At 45.8% G+C, this 22,069-nt stretch overlaps 1 protein-coding gene across 1 annotated transcript in view; it reads left to right on the top strand.

The window, feature by feature from the left end:
- LOC142557773 (sodium-dependent noradrenaline transporter-like) overlaps positions 1 to 22,069 on the top strand; it is a 181,926-nt gene that overhangs the window by 145,317 nt on the left and 14,540 nt on the right. The window contains exons 9-10 of the mRNA XM_075669885.1: positions 13,977 to 14,214; positions 16,205 to 16,345. Of these exons, the coding sequence (XP_075526000.1) occupies positions 13,977 to 14,214; positions 16,205 to 16,345 (379 nt within the window). The remainder of the gene's footprint in view (positions 1 to 13,976; positions 14,215 to 16,204; positions 16,346 to 22,069) is intronic.

Genomic DNA, 22,069 nt, shown 5'->3' with positions numbered 1-22,069 from the left:
ATACAAAAAAAAATCGGCTAGCTTTCTTTGGCTTTTTCAACCGTTTTCGTGGTCGATGGTTGGTGGGTAGACTTTCGCTGCCGTTACAAAGGCGTAGAGGCAAAAGGCGCGCGCTCTCGCACAACCGAGTTGCGGTGCGCGTTCGTTTCCGAATACAATAATAAATATATCAGACTCAGAACGCCTTCGATGGGCACGTTGTTCTCACAAACTTACGATTATAGATATGATATTCGCGAAAATAAATCGGCTTTTTTGCCTTTGTCCTGGCATTTGAGCTTTTCTTTTTGTAAAGAATGAATGCTGAAATAAAGGAATAGACTGGAATGGAAAATCTTTCGTGAAGTGTCAATTAACATCCAGAGCTGTGTTGGTATTTGGAAAAATAGGCAATGGGTGACAATGAGAAGATGGAACTCAGCCTTGTTGTAGACATGCCTTCGCAACATGGTCTGTAAAGCGCGTCAGAGAGTTGTGCGTGTAGGCGAATAGCCGAGCCTACCGGCAAATGCTCTAGCGCGAGAGCCATGGGGCCTGTGAAGCTTTATACGCTGTGGTGAAGAACTAAAGGTAGGACAGCCCTCTTCTCCCGCTGCCCTTTCCCCCTATGGCGGTTGCAGGACAGAGCTTCGGCACCGCTACAGATGTCGTGGTTACCAGATCTGTTCCCTATGGAATTCCGCAATGAGAGAACAAACGCTGCCTAAATATCCTCACTGCATCCAACATACGCATTCAAGAGCATCATTCATTGAGTCGTTGCCTCAGCTAAGTTTCTCTAGCAGCGCACGCTTAATGCGGAGGATGGGGGTTCGGCTCCCACTGGCGACAAGCTGTTGTCTTTTTCGTCCACTTTCCTTTCCCTTTATGTTATCACTTCTACACTTCAATTAAAACAACGAATAATTTCGTCTATGTTCTTTCTTGGCTTCATTATCTGTTGGCTTCATGTGGTTGGGACTAACGAAAATTGGGCCCCTCGGTTCCTCTCCTTCCCGTCCTTTAATAAAGCAAGCAGATTTCTAGAAGCGTTCGGCTATTCGTTTACATTGACAGTAATTGTCCATCGTTTCAGCACAGTTCTTTACCCCGTCCATTTACTTTTTCCTTTATTAAAAATATAATGTATCTCGTGCAGCTCAAGTCTCGCTTTTATAATGATATACGGCTTGTAATAGTTATGTGCAACTCATATACAAAGCAACAGACATTGTCCTCTGTGTTTGTCATGGCTTCATTGTCCGTTAGGTTTTTATGTTTGCTGCTATGTTTGCTGTTATCTTTGAAACGAAAGTGAAAATAGGAAAACTACGAAGCTGAACTGGTCGAGTGTCCAATTCGCTACCCTACACGTGGCAGGAGCCTAAGGAAAGAGTGAACAGAAAAAGAGTGAGGGTGAACACCGCGCACACACAGGGAGATGCAGCAAACAAACGATCCCTCCTAGCGCTGCACTTCAGAATACTCCAACGCCGCACGAATAGCGTTTTTCGCCAGCGACAGATGTGGTCACCGTCTCAGAATGTTTGCCTCTGAAAAAATTCTGAAGTCCATCGAGTTTAAGCTACCTTAAAAACTGGCAAATCGCCTATATTAATCTACAACGATCCGGCATATTCTTCAGCCAAGCTTCCGTTGCATTATAAAACGGCAGCGGATTAATTAGTGAAGTGTGGCCTGTTTGCCCGATACCCATACGGAGCTGTGTTTACAGCAGGGGTGGCAATTAACGGGGATAAAGGGCCACGGCTGGAGAGAAAACCAATGGCGACCACGGACTCCCTCAACACCCATGCTACTTTCTGAGCCTCTCGCGTGTCATGGCGCTACGCTGTCGCAACAGCGTCATTTGACCTAAATGCTGAGACAACAAACGCTACCTAAATGTCCTTACTGCAGCCGACATACGCACTCAAGAGCGTTGAGTCGTCGCCTCAACTATTTCTATAGCAACGGACGCTAGATACCCATTTAGCTTCTAGGAAACTATTTGCTGTATTTAAGGACGAGAAGGAGGGGAATCGAGGGGCCCAGTTTTCGTTAGCCGAAACCACACGTGTGTGTGCTCTTAACTTCAACACAATCGACTTAGAATACCGCGTCGCCCGGCTCCAGTTGAGTAAATAAGAGAAGGCCTTGCGTGGCAAGCTCTCTTGCGTGAGCGGAAATTTTAAAGGCAAATTTTGCGTCGGAAAATGTGCCGCCAGCGTGCCTGACTTATTGGGAGATGTTGCCTCATGCGCCGCTGACACAAAGGCCAAGTTACGGCTATACGGTGAGACGGCCAAGGGGGGTCCGTGGGAGCTGTGGAAAAAGAAGCAAGGAAAACGCGCAGAGAGAGCAATCGCAGTTTCTGGCGAAAATAGGCTTTTGCAACTCCGTCGCGTTACTTGCGTGAAATGTGCGTGGTGACAGCGATTGCGTAGCTCGTAGAATTATGTTCCTCCTTGAATAAATAATATTGGAAAGCACGGACGCAGTTCATTGCGTCACATCGGTACGTGACAGGTGGCAGGGGCAGCCTAAACATGAGCCAGGAAAGAGGGGCCATCGCGAACGTCATTGTGCTTTTACCATCTCTGAACTCCGGTCAGTGATTTATTTATTTATTTATTTATTTATTTATTTATTTATTTATTTATTTATTTTATTTAATTATGTATTTATTTATACAAGTACTTTACGGGTTCCGGCATCGGAAAATTATATGAATGGGTAATAACACTTTTGTTTTTACAAGAAGCAGTCAAAACCAGATGCTACAGAAAGGAAAGAAAACACAAGAAACTTTTGGTTTCTGAAGAAATACATTAAAATCTACACAAAAATGAAACATTACAATATGTTAAGGACGACGTTTAAAATGCTGGATCTACATAAACCGCAACATCTAGCCAAGAATATATTTTTAGTACCAGAGGAACGGCGTATTCGCTGTATCTTCAGGAGGGTTATTTCATACTACAAAGGAACGTTGAAATGCAGATGTGTTAAATGCATTGGTGTGACCGTAGAGAATCTGAAAACTGCGATTATTGTACAGACGGCGGGAAATGCCCATGTGATCTACGAAGCGGCAAGAATGAGGGCTCTTTACACTTGGTGATCTTGTGCATCAGACAAAGAAGCAAAATGCTTCTCCGCGAATTCAAAGAAAAATGTGAAAGCGATTGCTTGATTCTCGTCACGCCAGCATGTTTGCTGTAATCGTTGACTTGGTTTTGAACTGATTCTAAACAGCGGATAAGATGGACTTGTTGAGGTGACCAGATGGACGATGCGTATTCGAGTTTAGGTCGTACAAATGTTTGCTAGGCGAGTTTTCACGTGGAAGGGGGCTGGGGTGGGGGTGGCGGGAGAGGGGAGGGCGAGGTCGCGAAGATTACGCTTTAGGTAGCGCAGTATACAAAACGTGCAATCTTATTAGCATGTCTAGACTAAGAAAGGTTACTTTTAAAATGAAGGTGGATGGGGACAAGACTATTATTGAGGAAATACTCAAACGTAGACATTAATCCCTTCCGAGTAAAAGCAATTTGGTTATACTTTTATTCATTTAAAGGCGCAAAAACGAGTGCTACTGGCCCTCCAAAGATTTCTGGAAGCGATCAATATTCCCGAATACTATTGAGTAGAGTGTTTATCTGTTATAAGCTCACTATATGTGATTAATTTTACCCAACTTTGGCCCATTCAGTGCCTAGATTGATGTGAATTCGTGTGAGTCTAATCCATGCTTTCTTATGTGCCCTGATTTAGCGCAGTTATGTGACTGGACTTTGTGTTGACTTTACCGTACTTATGTGCCTAGACTTTGCGTTGCTGTGTTTCTGAGTTGACTTTCAGTTTTAGTGTGGCATTAGTGTACTTATGTGACTTAAGTTTGTGTTACTGGGGTTTGCGATTGGCTTTTAGTTTTAATGCTTTTAAATGATTTCTTTTTTATATCTCTGTGTGTAAAGGAGTATGCGGCGCCAACTAAAAGCGCCAATATCTACTAAGCACCGTATTATAATGAATAAGACATCAGCCAACACGAACACCAAATTTTAATGCAATCAAGATGTTGCTGCAGAGCGATATGATAGGATGGTGAGTGGATTTTGCGATAGACTCTGTAAACGTCTGTGAAAAGGCGTATAGAATGATCTGGTTTCAAAAGGAAGGTTGTTTATGAGAATTAAAGGCAACAGGTGCACAATGACAATGACACTACCCTGGGGAACGACAGATGTGACTTCAGTGAGAGGGGAAGAAATGTTATTGATGAAAGTGAACTGCTTATGAAAACGCAGAAAGTTTCTAATTCAAGGGACCATAAGCGAATATACGTTAAGAAAGGACACATTAGCTATTAATCTGCAATAGGCCTTGGATAAATCAATGCATATACAATCTGTTTGAAGATTTTCATTCATGATGATAAATAGCTCGTTTGTGAACACAGTGAGTTGAGTATCGCAAGATACCCCTTTGCGGAAGCCGTGCTGGTTACCGAAAAAGTAACTGTCTTGCTCTAAGTAAGATGCAACATGCGATGCAATAATGTGCTCAAGTAGCCTATATGGGAAGCTGGTTAGAAATACGGGACGACAGTTGCTAGGCTGGCATTTATCACTAGATTTGAAAATAAAGATGACTTTGGAGACGTTCCAGTCGTATGGAATTTCGGCCATTCGGGGGGTTGCTGAAAAACGTGATAAACAAGATGCTTGACGTAACAACAGTGTGACTTAGAATTTTGGAATTAGTAACTTCGACACCTGAACATGCTGAAATTCTAAGGTTATTAATTAGTGATGAGGTAACGGCTGGGCTAATGAGTGTGAGATTCATAAACCAATAATCTACTGTAGCAGGTAGGGGCACACCGGCATAACATTCCTACGGGAAAACTAAGGTGAAGTAATCATTGAACGCTGAAGAACAATCTTCAGGAGCGATTGGAACGCCAATATCAGCCAAAAGCAAGATACAGTCAATAGTGTGTGAGCGAGAGATTGCTTTCCAAAGTTTATTGGGGTGATCTTTTAAAAGGAGTCGAAGGTCATGTGAAAAGAATTTGTATTCAGCTTGACGTACTGCATGACAGTAAACATTTTGTGCAACGTCGTATTTCGCCCATGCGGCCGGAGATCGCAATAGCTTAGCGGTTCTGAAACGAGGCTTCCTTTTTCAGAAGTGTGCAAACTGTTCGATTAAACCATCGTTTTGATATAATGACCCGAATGGATAAGCAAGGTATGTAGTCGCGCACCGACTGTAGTAACTTATCTTTGAAGAGACACAGATTTTCGTTAACAGACCGGTGGGAGAAAGAAGCCAGAAATGAAAGCTTACTAAGGCCAGATTTGTGGCTGTAACATCACCTTTTTTATAATTGAGTATCGGTGTAGGAGTCACCTGACGCATGCGTACAGGTAAACTAATTCTCAGCTGAGTAAGACGATGCTCACCAACCAAGCCATCAACGTACACAGTGGAGCTAACTTTTTCGGGTGCCGACGATAAAACAAGATCGAGGGTGTGGCTTGTGGGCTGATCAACTAATTGAAGAAAAGATGAATCAAGTGTTATATCGAGAAATTCTTTCGTGCTGCGTGAATGAGAAGTTAGGTTTGCCTAGTCAATGTCGGGGTAAAAAAAAGTTTCCCAACATAAAGACGTCGGCTTTCGGGAAAGTTGAGCGCAGTACCGTTAAGCGGTCATGCAGATCAGCAACCAAACTACCTGCGCTGTCCGGCGGCCTGTAGGAGACCCTGAATATAGCTTTTGATGCATGTGACGGACGTACACAGCCAAATAATTTCTAACCGTGATGGAATGTCGACCGTGAAGGACGGGATGTAACTTTTTGAGTCAGCGAGCACGCCACCTCCCGTTCTTCCTGTCCTATATTTTCTGTAAATGCGAAAGTAGGATGAATCATGTAAAATTTTGCTGTCCGGGATACTGGAGTGAAGCCACGTTTCCCATAAGCAGTATACTGTCACAGCTGTCATCGCTGTCAATGATGCTACGTATGTTAGTGTAAGTAAATTAATACTAAATGGAATCAGCGCGTTATATCCAACGATTAGCAACTGTGCACGTTGCTGCCTTGCGTGATATCTCTCGCGGAGCTTCTGTTGCTCTGTCACTGCTAGTGCTTTACACATAAGCAGTTTATGACTGAAAGCTACGTTTCCTGCTTTTCTGAATTGTTAGTTTCTTTCTGGCGAACCGTGTTTGAAGGGTAAACTTCTCACGCATGGCAAAGTCCGTACCTATTAGTTTGTGACCTTTCTCCAGTATACTGTGGATGTGTTTAAAGAATGAAAATTTCGTTATGACTGGTCTACACTTATCAGCTTGGTATCCGAGAAGACTATGGGCCGTTTCAATTTTTGATGGTTGAAATACGATGCCGATATTCGGTGAATATAGGTCGATAATATTTTGGTCGGACGAGAAGCAGAACTCGAACAGTTCCTAGGGAAGGCCAAAGAAAAGCAAACCAAAATGCCGCAGCCAGTTCTCAGTGTATTCGCATCGAAATTCAATACACCTAAGCTCTTCACATACGTTGTCGGCAACGATTTGCGATCACGGGACTGTTGGCTGAACCATGGCTGCCCTTCAAGGCCACGACGTCAACTTCGACGGCACGTATCCTAGAAGATAACTGCTGTAGTTCAACATCGACAGACGCCTTCCGAAGTTCAAGGGAGCGCACGCGAAACCTTTTAAATGTTCGTACATCTTCAAAGCTTTCGTTTTTTAATGTTCATCGCAGGGGTAACATAATTATTCTATTGCAATACTACTACTTTTCGAGCTTCGTCAGTGGTCCGAGTGGCATTCCGTCTGTGCCATCACTTGAATCCGCTGGTCATGAAAGCAGTATGATATCAGAATACAATAGAACCGAGCGAAAAGAATGTTCGCCTCATAGCGGCCAAGTTTTTGTACTTGTAACTGAATGCGTCGTTCTCAGGAAAACCTAAGCGTACGTTGCATTTTAGCGTTTTCTTATTTCTTGTTTTTTTCTGCTTGCTACGTCAACCCGCGCTTACATGTAAATAATTTGGAAACAATATTAAGCTTAGCGCTTGATTTTATACAATGCCTATTATTCCATGAGCTATTTGTGTACTACTGTGAAATTAAATGTTAGTAAAATATTACATGCTTGAACGTCACATCAACCAACTTATTCGTATCAATGAAAAATCCCGCTTCCGCGGTGATCGGAAGCTCACGCACTTATGTTTTTATTTATTTATTATTTATTTCTACAGGTACCTGCAGCGCCGCCACAAGGGCATTATTGCAGGGGAGAGGGGGAACATTTGTAGTGAAAAGCAAAACATGAGCAAAAATTGAGCTGATTCAAAAAGCAGACGGCAATATACAAACGAAACATAACGAAAAAGTAGAAAAAAGAAAGCGTAGCAACAGGCTAACAGCCGCATACACATCATAGAAGAAAGGAAGCGTTAATTTATCACACGAAGCGCAATGATGTACACTTACGACAGGTCGGACGATAAAAACAACTGAAACTCAGAGCACGTTTTACATTGAACAATACTCTTAGGAAGCTTATTTCAGTTCGTTAAAGTAAGCGGGAAAAATTATTTGTGGGAAACATCAGTGCTACAGCATGTTTCAAGAACTTTAAACTCATGACTACGTCGCAAAGAAATGAAATGGGGTGGAAAAATATACAGGTTCTTGTTTATTCCTGTCAGATCAGAGTAAATTTGGAAAAAAAAAGCTCGAATTTCGTTGATAAGCGACGTTGTACTAGCTTTTGCCAGCCAAAGTTCTCTTTCATTAACGTAATTCTGTTGTGGAAGTTGTGGAGGAGAAAAGAGATAAGTAGAAGGCAGGGAGGTTAACCAGAATAAAGTCTGGTTGGCTACCCTACACCGGGGGAATTGAAAAGGGGGAAAACAAAGATAACAGGGAGGGAGAGGAGGGAAGGAAAGAAGGTAATTGCGGTGAGTTCGCTGACGTGTGTGGTCTTACGGAAATTGCATTAATAGTCACAGATGAGCGCACAAGCCCGTCGTCCTTAAGAAGCACAAAAGTGCCTTCACCGCTTTATGGGCCGACGGGCGATGGGGGCGGTGTTCCAGCAGCACCTACACAGAAAGCGGCCGATTGTCCAATTTTTGGAAAGCTTTCGCAAGTTCTTGTCTCTGTGGGGTGTATCGTGGACAGTGCACAGCAGGTGGTCGATGTTTTCTTCGGTGCCACAGACCTCGCATGCTGCACTGTCAGTCACTCCAATTAATGTAGAGTATGCCTTTGTGAAGGCAACTCCTATCCAAAGGCGACAGAGAAGCTTAGCTTCACGTCGAGGAAGTCCGAGTGGAGGTCGGAGTTGCAGGGAGGGGTTTAGTCGATGCAGTCGTGTAAGTCGTAAGTTTTGCGAGTTCCACTAGGTCAGTGTGAGACTGCGTGCCAGATGTCGAAGCTGCCTTGCGGCGTCTGTCCTCGAAAGCGGAATCGGAACGCTGTGCTCTTCTTGATGTTCTGTGCGAGCAGCGTTATCGGCGGAATCATTGCCACTGATTCCACGATGGCCAGGTACCCATTGAAAAACGACCTCATGACCTTTTTGTTGGACGTGATGGTAAAGTTTCGCGATTTCGTATGTCAATTGTTCATGACATCCGTGTCGGAGAACTGACTGCGTGCACTGTAATGCCGGTTTTGAATCACAGAACACAGCCCACTTTCTAGGTCTTTCAGAATCAATGAATTCCAGTGCTCGACGCAGGGCCGTTAGTTCTGCCGCCGTTGAAGTCGTGACATGCGATATCTTGAACCGCAGTGTCATTCCTCGCGTTGGTATAACCACGGCACCGCCAGAACTGCACGACGTAGTCGATCCATCGGTATAGATGTGCACGTGGTTGCTGTACTTGTCATGCAAAAGAAGTAAGCTCAGCTATTTTAGAGCAGGCGCCGGTAGATTTGTCTTCTTCTGTAGTACTGGAATCATTATATGTACTTGTGGACGGCTCAAACACCACGGATGAAAAGCTGGCTTGACTGCAGGTGCGCACCCTGAAGCGTTAAACGGCGCACGATGTCCACTGACAATACCGCTAAATGTCGAGCACGGCCTTGCAGCAGTGAGGCTTGCCAAGTGGTGGGAAGGGCTCCTAGCATAATGCTTGAGATGCATACGCATTGTCTCAACGGTAATGTGCGTCGTGATTGGGTAATCCTGCGCAAGGGCAATGGTTTCAGCCGCTGATGCACTGCGTGGTAAGCCAAGACATATCTTAAGGGCTTGGGCTTGAATACTCTGAATCGTACGCAGGTCAGTCTTGAACGTGTTGGATATTTCAGGTAGGCTGTATCGCAGGAATCCAACGAACAACGCCATGTACAGCTGTAGCATAGCCGTGTATAGATACTCCCAAACTTTTTCCTGCAAGGAACCTGAACAGGTGACAGATAGTAGTCAGCCGCTTTTTCACGTAATTCATGTGCGGAGTCCAAGATAGGTCTCTGCCAATTACGACTCCCAAGAACCTGTGACTTCTGCTGTATGGTATAAGTTGTCTGTTGATAGATACGCCGTAAGCAGACATTCGCTTCCTCGTGAATGACACCATTGCGCACTTCTAGTATGAAATTTCAAGTCCTTGTTCACGAAGGTAGCAAGATATGATTGCAGCTGCCTTCTGAAGCCAAGCGCGAAGCTAAAGTCGTGTCACACCTGATGCCCAAATGCAGATGTCGTCCGCATAGATGGAAAGTCGTAAGGTGCTTGGCAGGTCGTCAACTAATCCACAGAGGGTGAGATTGAAAAGAGTCGGGCTAAACACTCCGCCTTGAGGGACTCCTCGGCTACCGTAATGCTCGGATGTCGGGCCATTTTCTGTGTGCGCGTAGAATGGTCTCCTCTGTAAGTAGCTGCGCACCCACATATATATCTTACCACCAAGTCCGACTGCTTCTAACGTGCTAAGGATGGCTTCATGGGTGACATTATCATAAGCCCCTTTAACGTCTAGAAACAGAGCAGCAGATAGTCGCTTACAGGCCTTTTGGTGTTGCACAAATGTTATTAAGTCAACAACGTTGTCTGCTGACGAACGGCCACGTCTGAATCCGGCCATAGCATCTTGGTAGATTTCATAGTACTCTAAGTACCATTCCAGACGTGTTAAAATCATTCTTTCCATTGTTTTTCCGACACAGCTGGCAAGTGCGATCGGACGGTATGAGGAAATGTCCAAAGGCGACTTGCCAGCTTTGAGAAGTGGAATGAGGCTAGTCGACTTCCATTCTTGCAGAACCGTACCCGTCTGCCAGGAGTCGTTGTACAGGAGCAAGAGTGCCTTCCGAGCTTGGTCTCCCAGGTTACACAGGGGACGGTATGTAATGCCGTCAGGTCCTGGTGCTGAAGAACGCCTGCAGAAAGACAGCGCAGCTTCTAGTTCTTCCATAGAAAAAGGGCATTTCATGCGGGGATCGCGTGAGAACAGTGGGTGGTCGAGCGTTCCCGTACCCGTTCCATCAGAATTTGCTTCGCCAGCAATCTTTCTGCAGAAAGATTCAGCGACGTCAATATCTCTACATTGTAGATGGAGTGCCAGAGATTTAAACGGGTGGCGCTGAGCAAAGGTTGTGCGAAGGCCACGAACAGTCCTCCATATAAGCGACAAAGGTTTTCGCGGATCCAAAGACTCGCAAAAAGATACCCATTGTCGCGAAGCCAGCTTGTTCATGTGACGCTGTATTTTCTTTTGTGTTCGTCTAGCCAATCTCAAATCATAATTGCACTTCGTGCGTCTATATATTCGCTCCGCACGATGGCGAATTGCTCGAAGTTTCGCTAGTTCGATGTCAAAATCGGTGCGAGAACTCTTCGATAGCAAATGCGTAGTTGTTTGTATGGTACCCTTTATCGCGCCCTGTAGGTTATAGGAGGTGCCGTCACGACAACAATCTTCCATTTTTATTTTGTATTTAGGCCAATCGGTGCACTGGACGGTTCTGGAGGACTTGGAGCTAGTCAAACCTTCGATCTTCAAATAGGTTAGGATGTGGTCACTACCCCGCGTTTCTAAATCCGCAAACTAGTGCACTCTTCTCGAAAGCGAGCGTGAGACGAAGGTAAGGTCCAAGCAGCTACTGTACGCTGATCCACGCAGATAAGTAGGGCTTCCATCATTTGACAGGCAAAATTCGAGTTCATAGGCAAAGGACACCAACGTTCTGCCTCTAGAGTTCACTTTGGAGCTTTCCCATAAGTAATGGTGGGCGTTAAAGTCACCAGTCAGCAACCACGGCTGTGCAGTCGATGTCAAAATTCCCTGTAAGCGCTCACTATCTAGACGGCTTGTTGGAGATAAATAGGGTCGAAGAATTGTGAGCGTGAGCTTTTTCTTCTTCACTGTTAAGCAAACGTATTGATTTGCTTCGTCAGGAGGCACTGGGTGATGTACATAAGTCAAGTCACGGCGTATAAACACAACAACCTTGCTGCACTCTCCGTGGGTAGAGGACATAAAGCACTTCTACCCGGACAGTCTGATGGGAGCTGACAGGTTGGGCTCGCAGATCACGATAATGGGGAATTGGTGCGTAAAGACAAACTGTATAAAGTCGGACATGCTTGACTTAAGCCCTCTGGCGTTCCACTGGAAGACAGATGCATCCTTGACCTCCTCTTGAAACGACGGCAATTCTCGGGCCGTGGTTTTACCCTAGAGCCGCAAGCACCGGACTCAAGGTGTCCAGCACCTGCAGTGCGCTCTGTGCCGATGGGGTTTTCATACTGCTCAGTAGAATGCGCATGGCGTCCATAAGTGACTTCAGCATCACTATGACTTGGCGATCCTCAGTCGTCGTTGCATCCGCGGTTCATGAGGTCATTGAGGGCGGCGTAATTTGATGTGACTCCGATGCAGGTTGTGTGGAAGTGTAGGCCACTCTTGAGGAGGTGCGAGTCTTGCCCCTTTCTTCGTTTTCGCAGTGTCTGTCTTTGTGGAAGTCGGCGTTGATACGGTAGCCGCTTTGCCGGAAGATGATGTATATCTTTCAGTAGATGTAAGTCTTCGTGATGCTCTTCGGTGGCGATGTCGGCGTCGCCTGAGAGTAGCGGCAGCCTCTCTGTGTGTTGAATGGCCCCGTACCATACGTTTGAGTATTGCTCGCTCGTTCCTCACCCGCGGGCAATCATTGGATGAGGCCTCATGAGTACCATGGCAGTTAGGGCACTTAAACGCAGTTGCGCGGCAGGCATCTGCTGAATGAGATTCAGCGCACCGTGGGCACACGAGGTTATTCCTACAGACACCTTTTACGTGTCCCATCTTGCAGCATTTGTAGCATTGCAGGGGCTTCGGTACGTATGGGCGGACGTGGCCAACTTTGGCGTGTGAGGGAAGGCCGTCTCTCTCAAACCACAGCTTCAGGCAACGTGTGTTGCCAAGTCTTGTGATGTGCGTGATAAGAGTGCCTTCTGTGGTTGGCTTTATTAATATCGGTAAGTCGTCGGTTGGTATAGAAATATCGACATCATAAATGACGCCGACAGTGCCATTGCAGCCTGTAGGTATCATGGATCGCACTTGTACTTTATCAATTTCCGTTACGGGCCGCAGGCTTTGCAGTGCATTACGGTGTAGAACATCTACTGCAAGGACATTCTTCCGTGCGTTTATTCTCACGTCCTTTATCTCGTTTGGCGCGATTCCCTCAAGAAACGCCGAAAGGACTTGCCTGTTTAAGAGTCGCAAATTGGAGTCCACAGGCATGAAGAGCATAGCGTACGGTCAGTGCTGTGGTTTTGTCTTCACAGTCGAGACACTTGGCGACGATGACCTCCGTAGCAGTCTTCTTTTTGTGGTTCGGCTCATGACAAGTGTGAAATCATCGTCCGACGAGGCGACGCTGTCCGAGTACAACTCGGTTGCCTCGCTGTCCGTGTCACTTGACGCATTTCCACGTTTCCTGGACGGGACCCCACGTGATGGCTTGGCTCCAGGAAGGTCTTCGAGGGCTTCTTTATCCATTGCCACAACAAGGGAGCGGCAGCTCCCAGAGTTTGGAAAGAAACAAAGCGAGACAAAGGTACAAGCGTTCTATGATAGAAACAGAAATTTCCAGAAACAAACCTGGCCACGCGGTTTCTAATGGGTTCAGGTTTGTATATAGATGATAGCTTTGAGGGTCCCAAGCCGCGCAAGCGTACTCGAGTATTGTGCGAACATATGTGTTGTAAAGTTGCTCTTTTACACTTTTGAGGGCTTTGTAAAAATTACGTCTAATGAGGTTGCGCACTTGAGGACTTTAGGTTGAGATACTCAATATGTCTATTCCAGGTGAAATTTTCTTAAGAATAGACCGCAAGATAGTTATAATGCTCAGCCCGTTTAAGAGCCAGTCCACCAACATTATAAACGGATCTCACAGGGAGCCGTTTACAGGTGAAAGACAAAAATTTACTCTTCTCAAACACTTTCATTTCAGAAAACATGGGCTGTATTCACAAAGGGGTGCGCTCCCAAGTGCTGTTTGCCTTTGGTCCGCCACTTTCACTAATAGATATCCAACATCACAATTGGCTGGCACCCTGCAAACAGGTCTAGCATGAAGTCTTTCTCGTGGATACACACCCCGGTTCCTCGGGATTATTATTATTATTTATTATTATTATTATTATATGAAAACACTTTATAAGAAAGGGAAAGCGAGAAGCCGGCTGGCAACTACCACCGCAAGGGACGCAACGCCCGCCTATTCTTCCTCGAAGCTAATGCACGCAATATTTTACTGTGGATGCCCTCTGCAAACAAATGTAGCGAAAATCGTCATGTATTTTGAAAGGTTTCTCAGGTCTTATCTATAGAAACAATGTGTTGCGCTCGTCCCACTTCGACATACATCTGCGATTGTTGTCACTATACATCCGGGGTGTTGCAAGTTTTAAGTGTTCGTGTGAATGGGCGACGTTCGCGCAGGGACTGCCTCATGACGACGGCGGTGAACAGTTTCACGAGCTTCTACAGCGGCTTCGTGATCTTTGTGTACCTGGGCTACATGGCGGCCAAGCAAGGGGTGCCCATCCAGCAGGTGGCCACCGAGGGACACGGGCTCGTGTTCCAGGTCTACCCCGAGGCCATCGCCACACTGCCCGGCGGTCCTCTGTGGGCCGTGCTCTTCTTCGTCATGCTTCTGACGCTCGGATTAGACAGCGCGGTCGGTGCACCACTCCGTTGCTCGACTACTTGCTTGCTCGACTACTTGCTTGCAACTGCTTCAGCGCGATGCCAATAAATTTGCCACTATTTCTTAATATCCGGTCGCTTACATTTAGCATTGAAGTACCTAGATTTGAGGACTTCACCTAACATAAGCCCACCTCTGACGCTTAACGTTGATGGGGACAGCTCGGTATAATATCGACCAACACCAGAATTAGATTTGGCGTTAACGCTGCGGTAATACGTTGTCGTAACTATCGGGTCGCTTCCTAAAACAACTAACTGTTAACTGTGTACATCGCTTTTGAAGACAAGCTGAACACGGGCTCAAATCTTGTTAAGGCATTGGAGTGGTCAGTCCCTTGGGGTAGACCTGCCCTAGATAGAGATTGAGCGACTTCAAAATTGCATGCGATGACCGCTCGAACGCGAGTCACTGTCTTACTTCATAATTTATTGTACTTAAGCGTAGTAAGTCTGTTTCCAACTATAGAATTTCTATGGCAATATAGCGATATGTGATGAAAAAACCCTACTTTGCCACCTTGTCATGGGGTCCCAAACTACCTCTGGAGGAGTATGCACACCCACCAGGCAATAAAGAGAAACTCGCGAATCAAAGCCTCCTTGCTTCAGTTCTCTGAGCACTCGACATCGGAACTAGTGTGAGAGAGCCCTGCTCCGCAGTTATCTCTGATTGTCATTTCAAACATGGCATCAAACTCCGCTGATAAAGAGCCAGTGTCATAACGTCATAAAATTTACACGTTTTATTCCCGTGAAACAGTTCACATTTAAATTTTGTTTTGATTGCAGTGAAATATATTTTAATGAAGAGGCGTTACAGTAACACTTGTGACCTGCTACTTTCTTTTCATTACCGCATCCTTTGTCGTTGCCGTCGTATTTTAGAGCGCAGCTTTTAGGCACCCGTTCCTGCGACGAGCGTCCGCGTCCCTCGTAACCGAGTGAACGAGCACAACGAAAGATCAAAGAGCGAACGCGGAGCTCAGCGGGGGATGAAAGACGGTGATGGCGAAGAGAGCGCGAGAAGGAAAGCGGAGGAGGAAGGTATGGCGAAAGCGTGAGAAGAAAATTGTGGTCCCAGGCAAGAGGGACTCTGCAGCGACGAGGGCTACGAGATGGTGCCAGAGTAGCGCGCGTCGTCTGTTCACCGATGACGCCACCGATATGGAAACAAAGTGCTGGATGAGCGGAGGTCTGTCTGTGGTCTGTGGTCGCTGCTGTGAACCGCGGCCACGCATCACCCATGCACTGCCTCTCGCCATCTACCTATTAGCGAGGCAGTCGCGCCACACTTCGCTCCGTCTGCAACGCGCCGCACGAGACAGATTGTCCGTGCCAGCGAATATATCGCGAAATGAAAACATGTATAGAGCTACGCTCAAATTCATGAAGTAAAACTCTTGCTTGGGCTAGTTGGTTCATGCTTGAATGAGTAAAGGCGAGGCGCAAAAGACCAGGACGTTTGTGTTCTTCTCCAGTCCTGGTCTTTTGCGCCTTGCCTTTACTCACTCAAATTGGTTATCGCCGGTGGATTTTTTCAAAGCCACAATCTGTAGTTTTTTTAAAGAACTAGCATCTTTTTTGCTTTCCGAAACTATATAAAGGTGAGCTTTCTGCGCGGAATCTAAGCTAATCAGTAGCATTTTCTATATGCTGGTTCTGCTCTGCTCAACTCAAAGCTGCACAATTGCGCCCGCTTTGTGCGTCGTCTTGCTTCGTCGTCTTCTGACATTGTTGCAAATATGAGGAATTACCCGTCATTCGTTGTGAACTAGCATGTGTGCGGAGACTCCTGTTTCGCCTTAAGCTACTAGGCCTGGCCCTCAGCCACGCGATAGCTTCAGACCTCTTGTATCGAAGCTTTGCCCGATATGAAAGGGATGAGCGTTATACGCTGCTTTGCTTCTGCGCCGCTGACGGTGACTTCTGGGGGGGTGCGTGGAACGTTGTTGTTGCAGATGGGTGGCCTGGAGAGCGTCATCACGGGCCTCATGGACGAATTCAAAACGTTCTTCGCACGCTGGCGCTGCCGCCGGGAGGTGTTCACGGCGGTCGTCATCTGCGCCTCTTTCCTTATTTCCATCGTCAACGTCACGCGGGTCAGTACCCGCTAGACATTTGTCCCTATGCCAGCGGTGCATGCTCGACACGAAACGTTGCGAGGGGCGAGGCGGGGTCGCAAAAGACGCCTCTTTTTCGTTCCTCGCAGTTCTTGTTTACACTTAAACCATTAGCGCTCACTGTACTATACAACTAGTACACTTGGTTTCGCATCCCTACCTCTTGAATAGCTGAATATTTCCTTTTGGCTATTTGCGTTTCTTGTACCCAGAAGGCACGGGCAGACACCATAACACAGTGTGTAATCTACAGTTTAATCCATCTATAATAATTTCGCGCCAATTCCAGCAATACTGCGGACTCGTGACAAATGGGGATGTGTACTCGCTTTTCATTTAATTCTGCTCGCCTGCTTTATATATTTGCGTTGTGCTATTCGCAGTGCTTAGTGCATACGTTAAGCGTGTGAGAAGCAAACTGTCGAATCTGTGGCTACATTTCAAAGAACCGAAGACGAATTCAAAATTTGGTTTACTTGGATATAGTGCAGTGGGCGTTAGCAGTTTCAAATGGGCGCTTTTTTTTAGATGTGTTCCAGCATGGATATAGAGTTTTTTCTTCAGAAGGAAGCCGTTTTGTCGCCTTCGCGATGCTCTGGATGCAATTGAGAGTGCAGAAAACATAGAAGAGGACATTGATATTGTGATTGTGCCGCCAGAATGAGCTGAAGATACGGATTAGAAAGAAGGTAACGGTGACAACACCGATGCTATCGCCGCAAACGACGTTTGCGGTTAGTATTTCATTGAAGTAGCATTATTGAAGACACCTTAGCCGCACTCGTGACGCCGGCATGGCCACTGCCATGCTTTCTGGGCGTTTCTATATGTGTATTTGGACGCTCATGGCGGATAGTCATGGTCAGTACCCCTAAAAATATTTGAAAACCTGCTGTCATGCCAATTTTTCACGCCCGAGCATCATGGAGATGCGACAAGTGTACGGACACTTTATTCCTCGTAAAAGGGTGCTTCAAAAGCTTCATACAAGGAGGCAGGAGCGCATTGACAAGTGCCTTGGCCATTGAAACCCCATATGTCCAGATGTAGTACACCATTGTAACTTGAGAACCAATAAATATTTCTCGATAATTTTTAAAAGATGTTATATTTGTGTTATTCTTTCATTATTCCAGTCAAGGCGGCCGCATTTGGATGGAGGCGAAATGCGAAAACACCCGCTGTACTTAGATTTAGGTGCACGTTAAAGAATCCCAGATGGTCCAAATTTCCGGAGTCTCCCACTACGGCGTGCCTCATAATCAGATCGTGGTTCTGGCACATAAAACCCCATAATTTAATTAATTCTTTCATTATTCACCACCTTCGAGGAAAGTAGCACTGGCAGTTTTGCCATGGGTCATAAAGGGTTAACCTCCGCGCTGACTGTGGCGGCCATCCCGCTCCACCCGCGGGGTCGCGAGTTCCATTGCCCGCACCGCCGGGTTATAAGAGCACGGGTTTTAAGAAGGAAAACGCTGTAGGAAATCATCCTTAATCCGGAGTCCTCTTCTATATACGGCGTCCTTCGTGACAGAAGTTGGGATTTCCGCGATATGTCCCCTGTTGTCCCCGATGAGCGTCTCTTAGCCAGAACACATCTGCGCCAAGCTTTTGTCGCCTTGCACTGCATTTATCTCTTCCATTCTCTTTAAAAGTCACTTCACACACACCTTGTTTTCGGTAATGCGGTTGTCTCCGATTGTGTCAAATTCACATTGCCTATCGCAAGAAATTGTGGTTGTCCCGGCTTTCCATAATATTTGCGATTTTTAACTCATATTGTCACGTATACTAGCGGCGGTACGCAAGAAGGTCAGAATAACGAGTCGAAGAGCAATAAATTGGTGTAGGTTATTGGGCGAACTTGTGCCCGCAAAGAAACTCGGCGGCGGCGCAAGTAGCAAGCCAGAACGTCGCGCGTCGAATCCATCCCGACAGCTCACTCGTTCCTGATTTACAACTCGCTCCAAGAACCTTGGAGCATGCGCTACTAGCGTATCTGACGGGCCCGTCTAACAAAAGTTCGGGGCGCATCAATAGTGAGATATCACTGGCGCATCGTTGCGTTACAACAAAAACGCGATTACAAAGCGGCGCCGAAGGTGGGCCGTCAAAAAATTAGAAGCGCACGTGGCATGCTTTTAGTAAGTTTTTTTTTTTCATCCACTGATGATTTCTTGGCCTTGGCAAATGGTTTCGTCAATACTGCAATGACAACCGAATCACTTGTGCTACGAGCTCTTCCTATGCACGCTTAAAGAAAATTACACCCTTTGGGATGTATATTTGCCTCACAACGATAATCGACATCTGTCTTTGCCCGCATTTCTTTTCTTTAATGCTGCGAGCCCGGTACTTCCAAGTCACGAACGGCATGCGCGTTATCAGCTCGACAGAGCCTTCTCGTCAGGAAAGTAGTTAGCGCAGCGTTTTCAAGAAAGGAAACGCAAGCAAGACAGATGACGATTATCGTTGTGTGGCAGATATACACCCCAAAGGGTGTACATTTGTTCAAGGGAGAGTGCACAGGGCGTCACAAGCAACGCGGGCCAAGCTATTAAAGAACGAGCTAAGAGATGGGAAGACGGGACCAACGGTATTCTGTTTGTAGTCGTCTTCTGCAAAATTAGCCATTTCTTGTTATATACATATATGTTCAAATAGCTAGTTATCCGAAATTAATTAGCCTTATAATTTTTCAGTGGTATAATGATGTATACTCGGACACCAAATTGTTCTTCGTAATAGAAAACATCACGTTCAGTAGTTTACAACGCACTACATTTTTCCTAATTACTTTTCTCGTGTTTAAAATTTTTAAAGCGAAATGCGCAAATAAAAGTCAGAGTGAGCGGTGGGCACCTTGTAGTTAGTGCCTTTTAAAGCCACCGATAACTTGAAAGCAAGGCATTTTTTTTGTTCCTCATCATCATTGTCACCATCATTTCCCATAGTGAGTTGTCCGTGGAATGACGGCTGATGTCTTCATTAACAACAGCTCCTTATTCACAACTTCTTTCCTGATTACCCTGGACAAGGACCCGGAGTAATCAAAAAGGGGTTCTACAACTATTGTTTTCCTTCTAGACACTGAGATGTTCAGTGCTTGGTGACGCAGCCTTGCTAACAACGTATGATATGCTCAGCGGGAACAATTGCCGGCCAAGAATGCTGCAACACCACAAATTGCAGCTCTTGCTCCTGACCAACCAAGAAACGCACCCACACACGCACAAGCACTCACTCACTCACTCGCTCTCACACGCACAAACCCACACAAACACACGCAAACACACACAAACACAGACACACACACACACACGCACACACACACTTGCTCAAAGAATGACAAGCCTTCACATTTTTTCAAAAGTTCATGCTTTCTCGCAGCACACACACACGATTGCTAGCAGAAAGCATAAACCATTCAAAAAGTTACAAAGTTTGTCAGTTTTTAAAGAAGCAAACCGTGCCAAATGAGCTAGTGATAAGCTACGTCATTACGCCTAAATAGTCGTGAGCGAGGCAGCCTTGTTGAAGCAATAACACGATGCTCGTCGGCAACACGGCAGAAGCCCCCCAAAACATGCGTGCTTTTCGCTCGCAAGAATAGCTGCAGTTTACGGTGTTTTTGGCAGTCAGGGCATGGAGCCAAAGAAACGAGAGCACTCAACTGTCACGAGAGGCTGAATAGACGTGCATAACCACGGCGTAGTCAAATAATAATAAGCGCCCAAAATGCACATGTCTTCTTTTCGTATCTTTTTTCTTAATGTTCCTTCATTGGAGTTTTATCGCGTTTCCAGGAAGTCCATCACTTTGCATCGGTGTTCCCATTACGTTAATTTTTCCATCGTAAATTGCTTTTTGTGAGAGCAATGGTACATACTATACCAAGAACCACTACGTGTGTATCGCTATTCCAGTAGGTTCGCTCTCTGCTAAGATGTGCGCAGCGTAAGCCTTCTGCTTTATTTTTCCGCAGCTGGTTAATGCAAAAGAGCTACAAAAATTCTTTTCGATGGCCTAATTTTTGTCTAAACCATGTGAAAACTAACACGGTGACCAAACTAAGACTCAAGAATGGAATTTGGAACGTCTCACTGTTCTGTGGGCACCACTTGCCTTACAGGAGGCCAGCGTCGTTTGTTTGACTTTCGCGGCCGCTCTCAAAACTCGGGCACGCGCACGAAGACTACGCAGTGCACAACGTGGAGGGAGCGTTAAATATAAAATGGTTCGTTTTGCTCGGATGGTTCATGAATGCGTGATATTGCTGCTTCTGTACTGGCAAGATTGCGATGGTAGTACCGATCTTGGGGGCGCCACCAGCAATGCGGAAGCTGTTGGAGATGAGGCCGAGATTGCGGTCGCTACAGTGCGTTGGCAAGGGCTTGGCTTTGCGCTTACATGGGTACGCCGTAACAACGGCCAAATACGTGCTTGCTCAATCACGCGGTGTTGTTCTAAGGATCCTTAATTGCGATTCCCTCTATAGCGTTTTCCATCCAAGCAAGAAAAAAAAAATTTTGAGAAAGTGGTCCCCGCGTAGCTTGCAATATGTAGTTTGTTTCGTTTTACTTCTTGGTGAGGAAGTGCGGCACATGATGCTGATGAGAAATGTTACGGTGGTTTATCGTTTTCTTTAATCTACAAAAACACTTCTTGTCCAGTTGCGCATTCTGAAAAAAAAAAACGTATTTACACATAACAGAACGGGTCCAATTCAGTTTCACACCTAAGAACAGCTCGTAGTTGCCTGGACGACCAAGTCACCAGCCAACTTTTTGTCTTTAGTTAGCCACTACGCTGAAGTTATTTAACCAAATTAATAATTGCTGGTTTAACGGCGGAAGTATGAATGCCAAATTGTGCTTCGTACTCGAAAACATCATACTTTATAGCTTCGCGCCCAATGCATTGTTCCTAGTCATTTTTGTCCCCATTTCAATGCTGTGAGGCAAAATATGAGGGCAAAAAATGCAGACAGCGCGCGGAAGGGCGCCTCGCATGCGTGACACGGGCACTATTCATGAATGATGTGGCAAACAACTCACTCTGCTAAATTACTGGCCCGGCGACCGCGTAAAGTGGCAAGACATCGGTGTAGGTATTGGCTGCTGCTAAGAAGAAGCAACCATGTGACACTGCAAGCTAGAGCAGTTCCCGGCGGCTTTGGGTGGCGATAGGAAATAGGATTGCTCTTAGCAGCAGTGTACGTTGCACTGACGCCGTGTCGCTTTTACGAAGTCGCCGTGCCGGACATTTAGCAGAGTGAGTCTGGAAACCCCCTTCGATTGTGCAGGTGTAAAGCGTACGAGATGCACAGGTGCGTGCTGACTGCCTTTCTTTTCCTATTTTGCGCTGCAACTTTGAAATGCGGAAAAGAAACTGTGGACAATGTAGCGGTAAAGAAACATAATATGTTTTCAAATGCAAAGCACAGTTTGGTGTTCAAATTTACGGCAGCATATCAAAACTTACTTATTTGGTTAATCAAATTGAGTTGATTAGCCAATTAAGGATAACAAAAGCATATCCCAATTTGCCGAAGACGACTGCTGACGAAACACCGTTGATGCCATTATCGTACCATGTAGCCTGATATTTTTTGATAGCTTGGTCCATGTTAGCTATCAGAGTCTGTATGCACGATGATCAAGGATACCCCGTTTCTAACATTGTTGATGGTGATTACGT

This window comes from Dermacentor variabilis, chromosome 1, assembly GCF_050947875.1.
Source record: "Dermacentor variabilis isolate Ectoservices chromosome 1, ASM5094787v1, whole genome shotgun sequence".
NCBI lineage: Eukaryota > Metazoa > Arthropoda > Arachnida > Ixodida > Ixodidae > Dermacentor > Dermacentor variabilis.
Note: the sequence above shows the minus strand (reverse complement) of the source record. Positions and strands in the feature narration are given on the sequence as shown.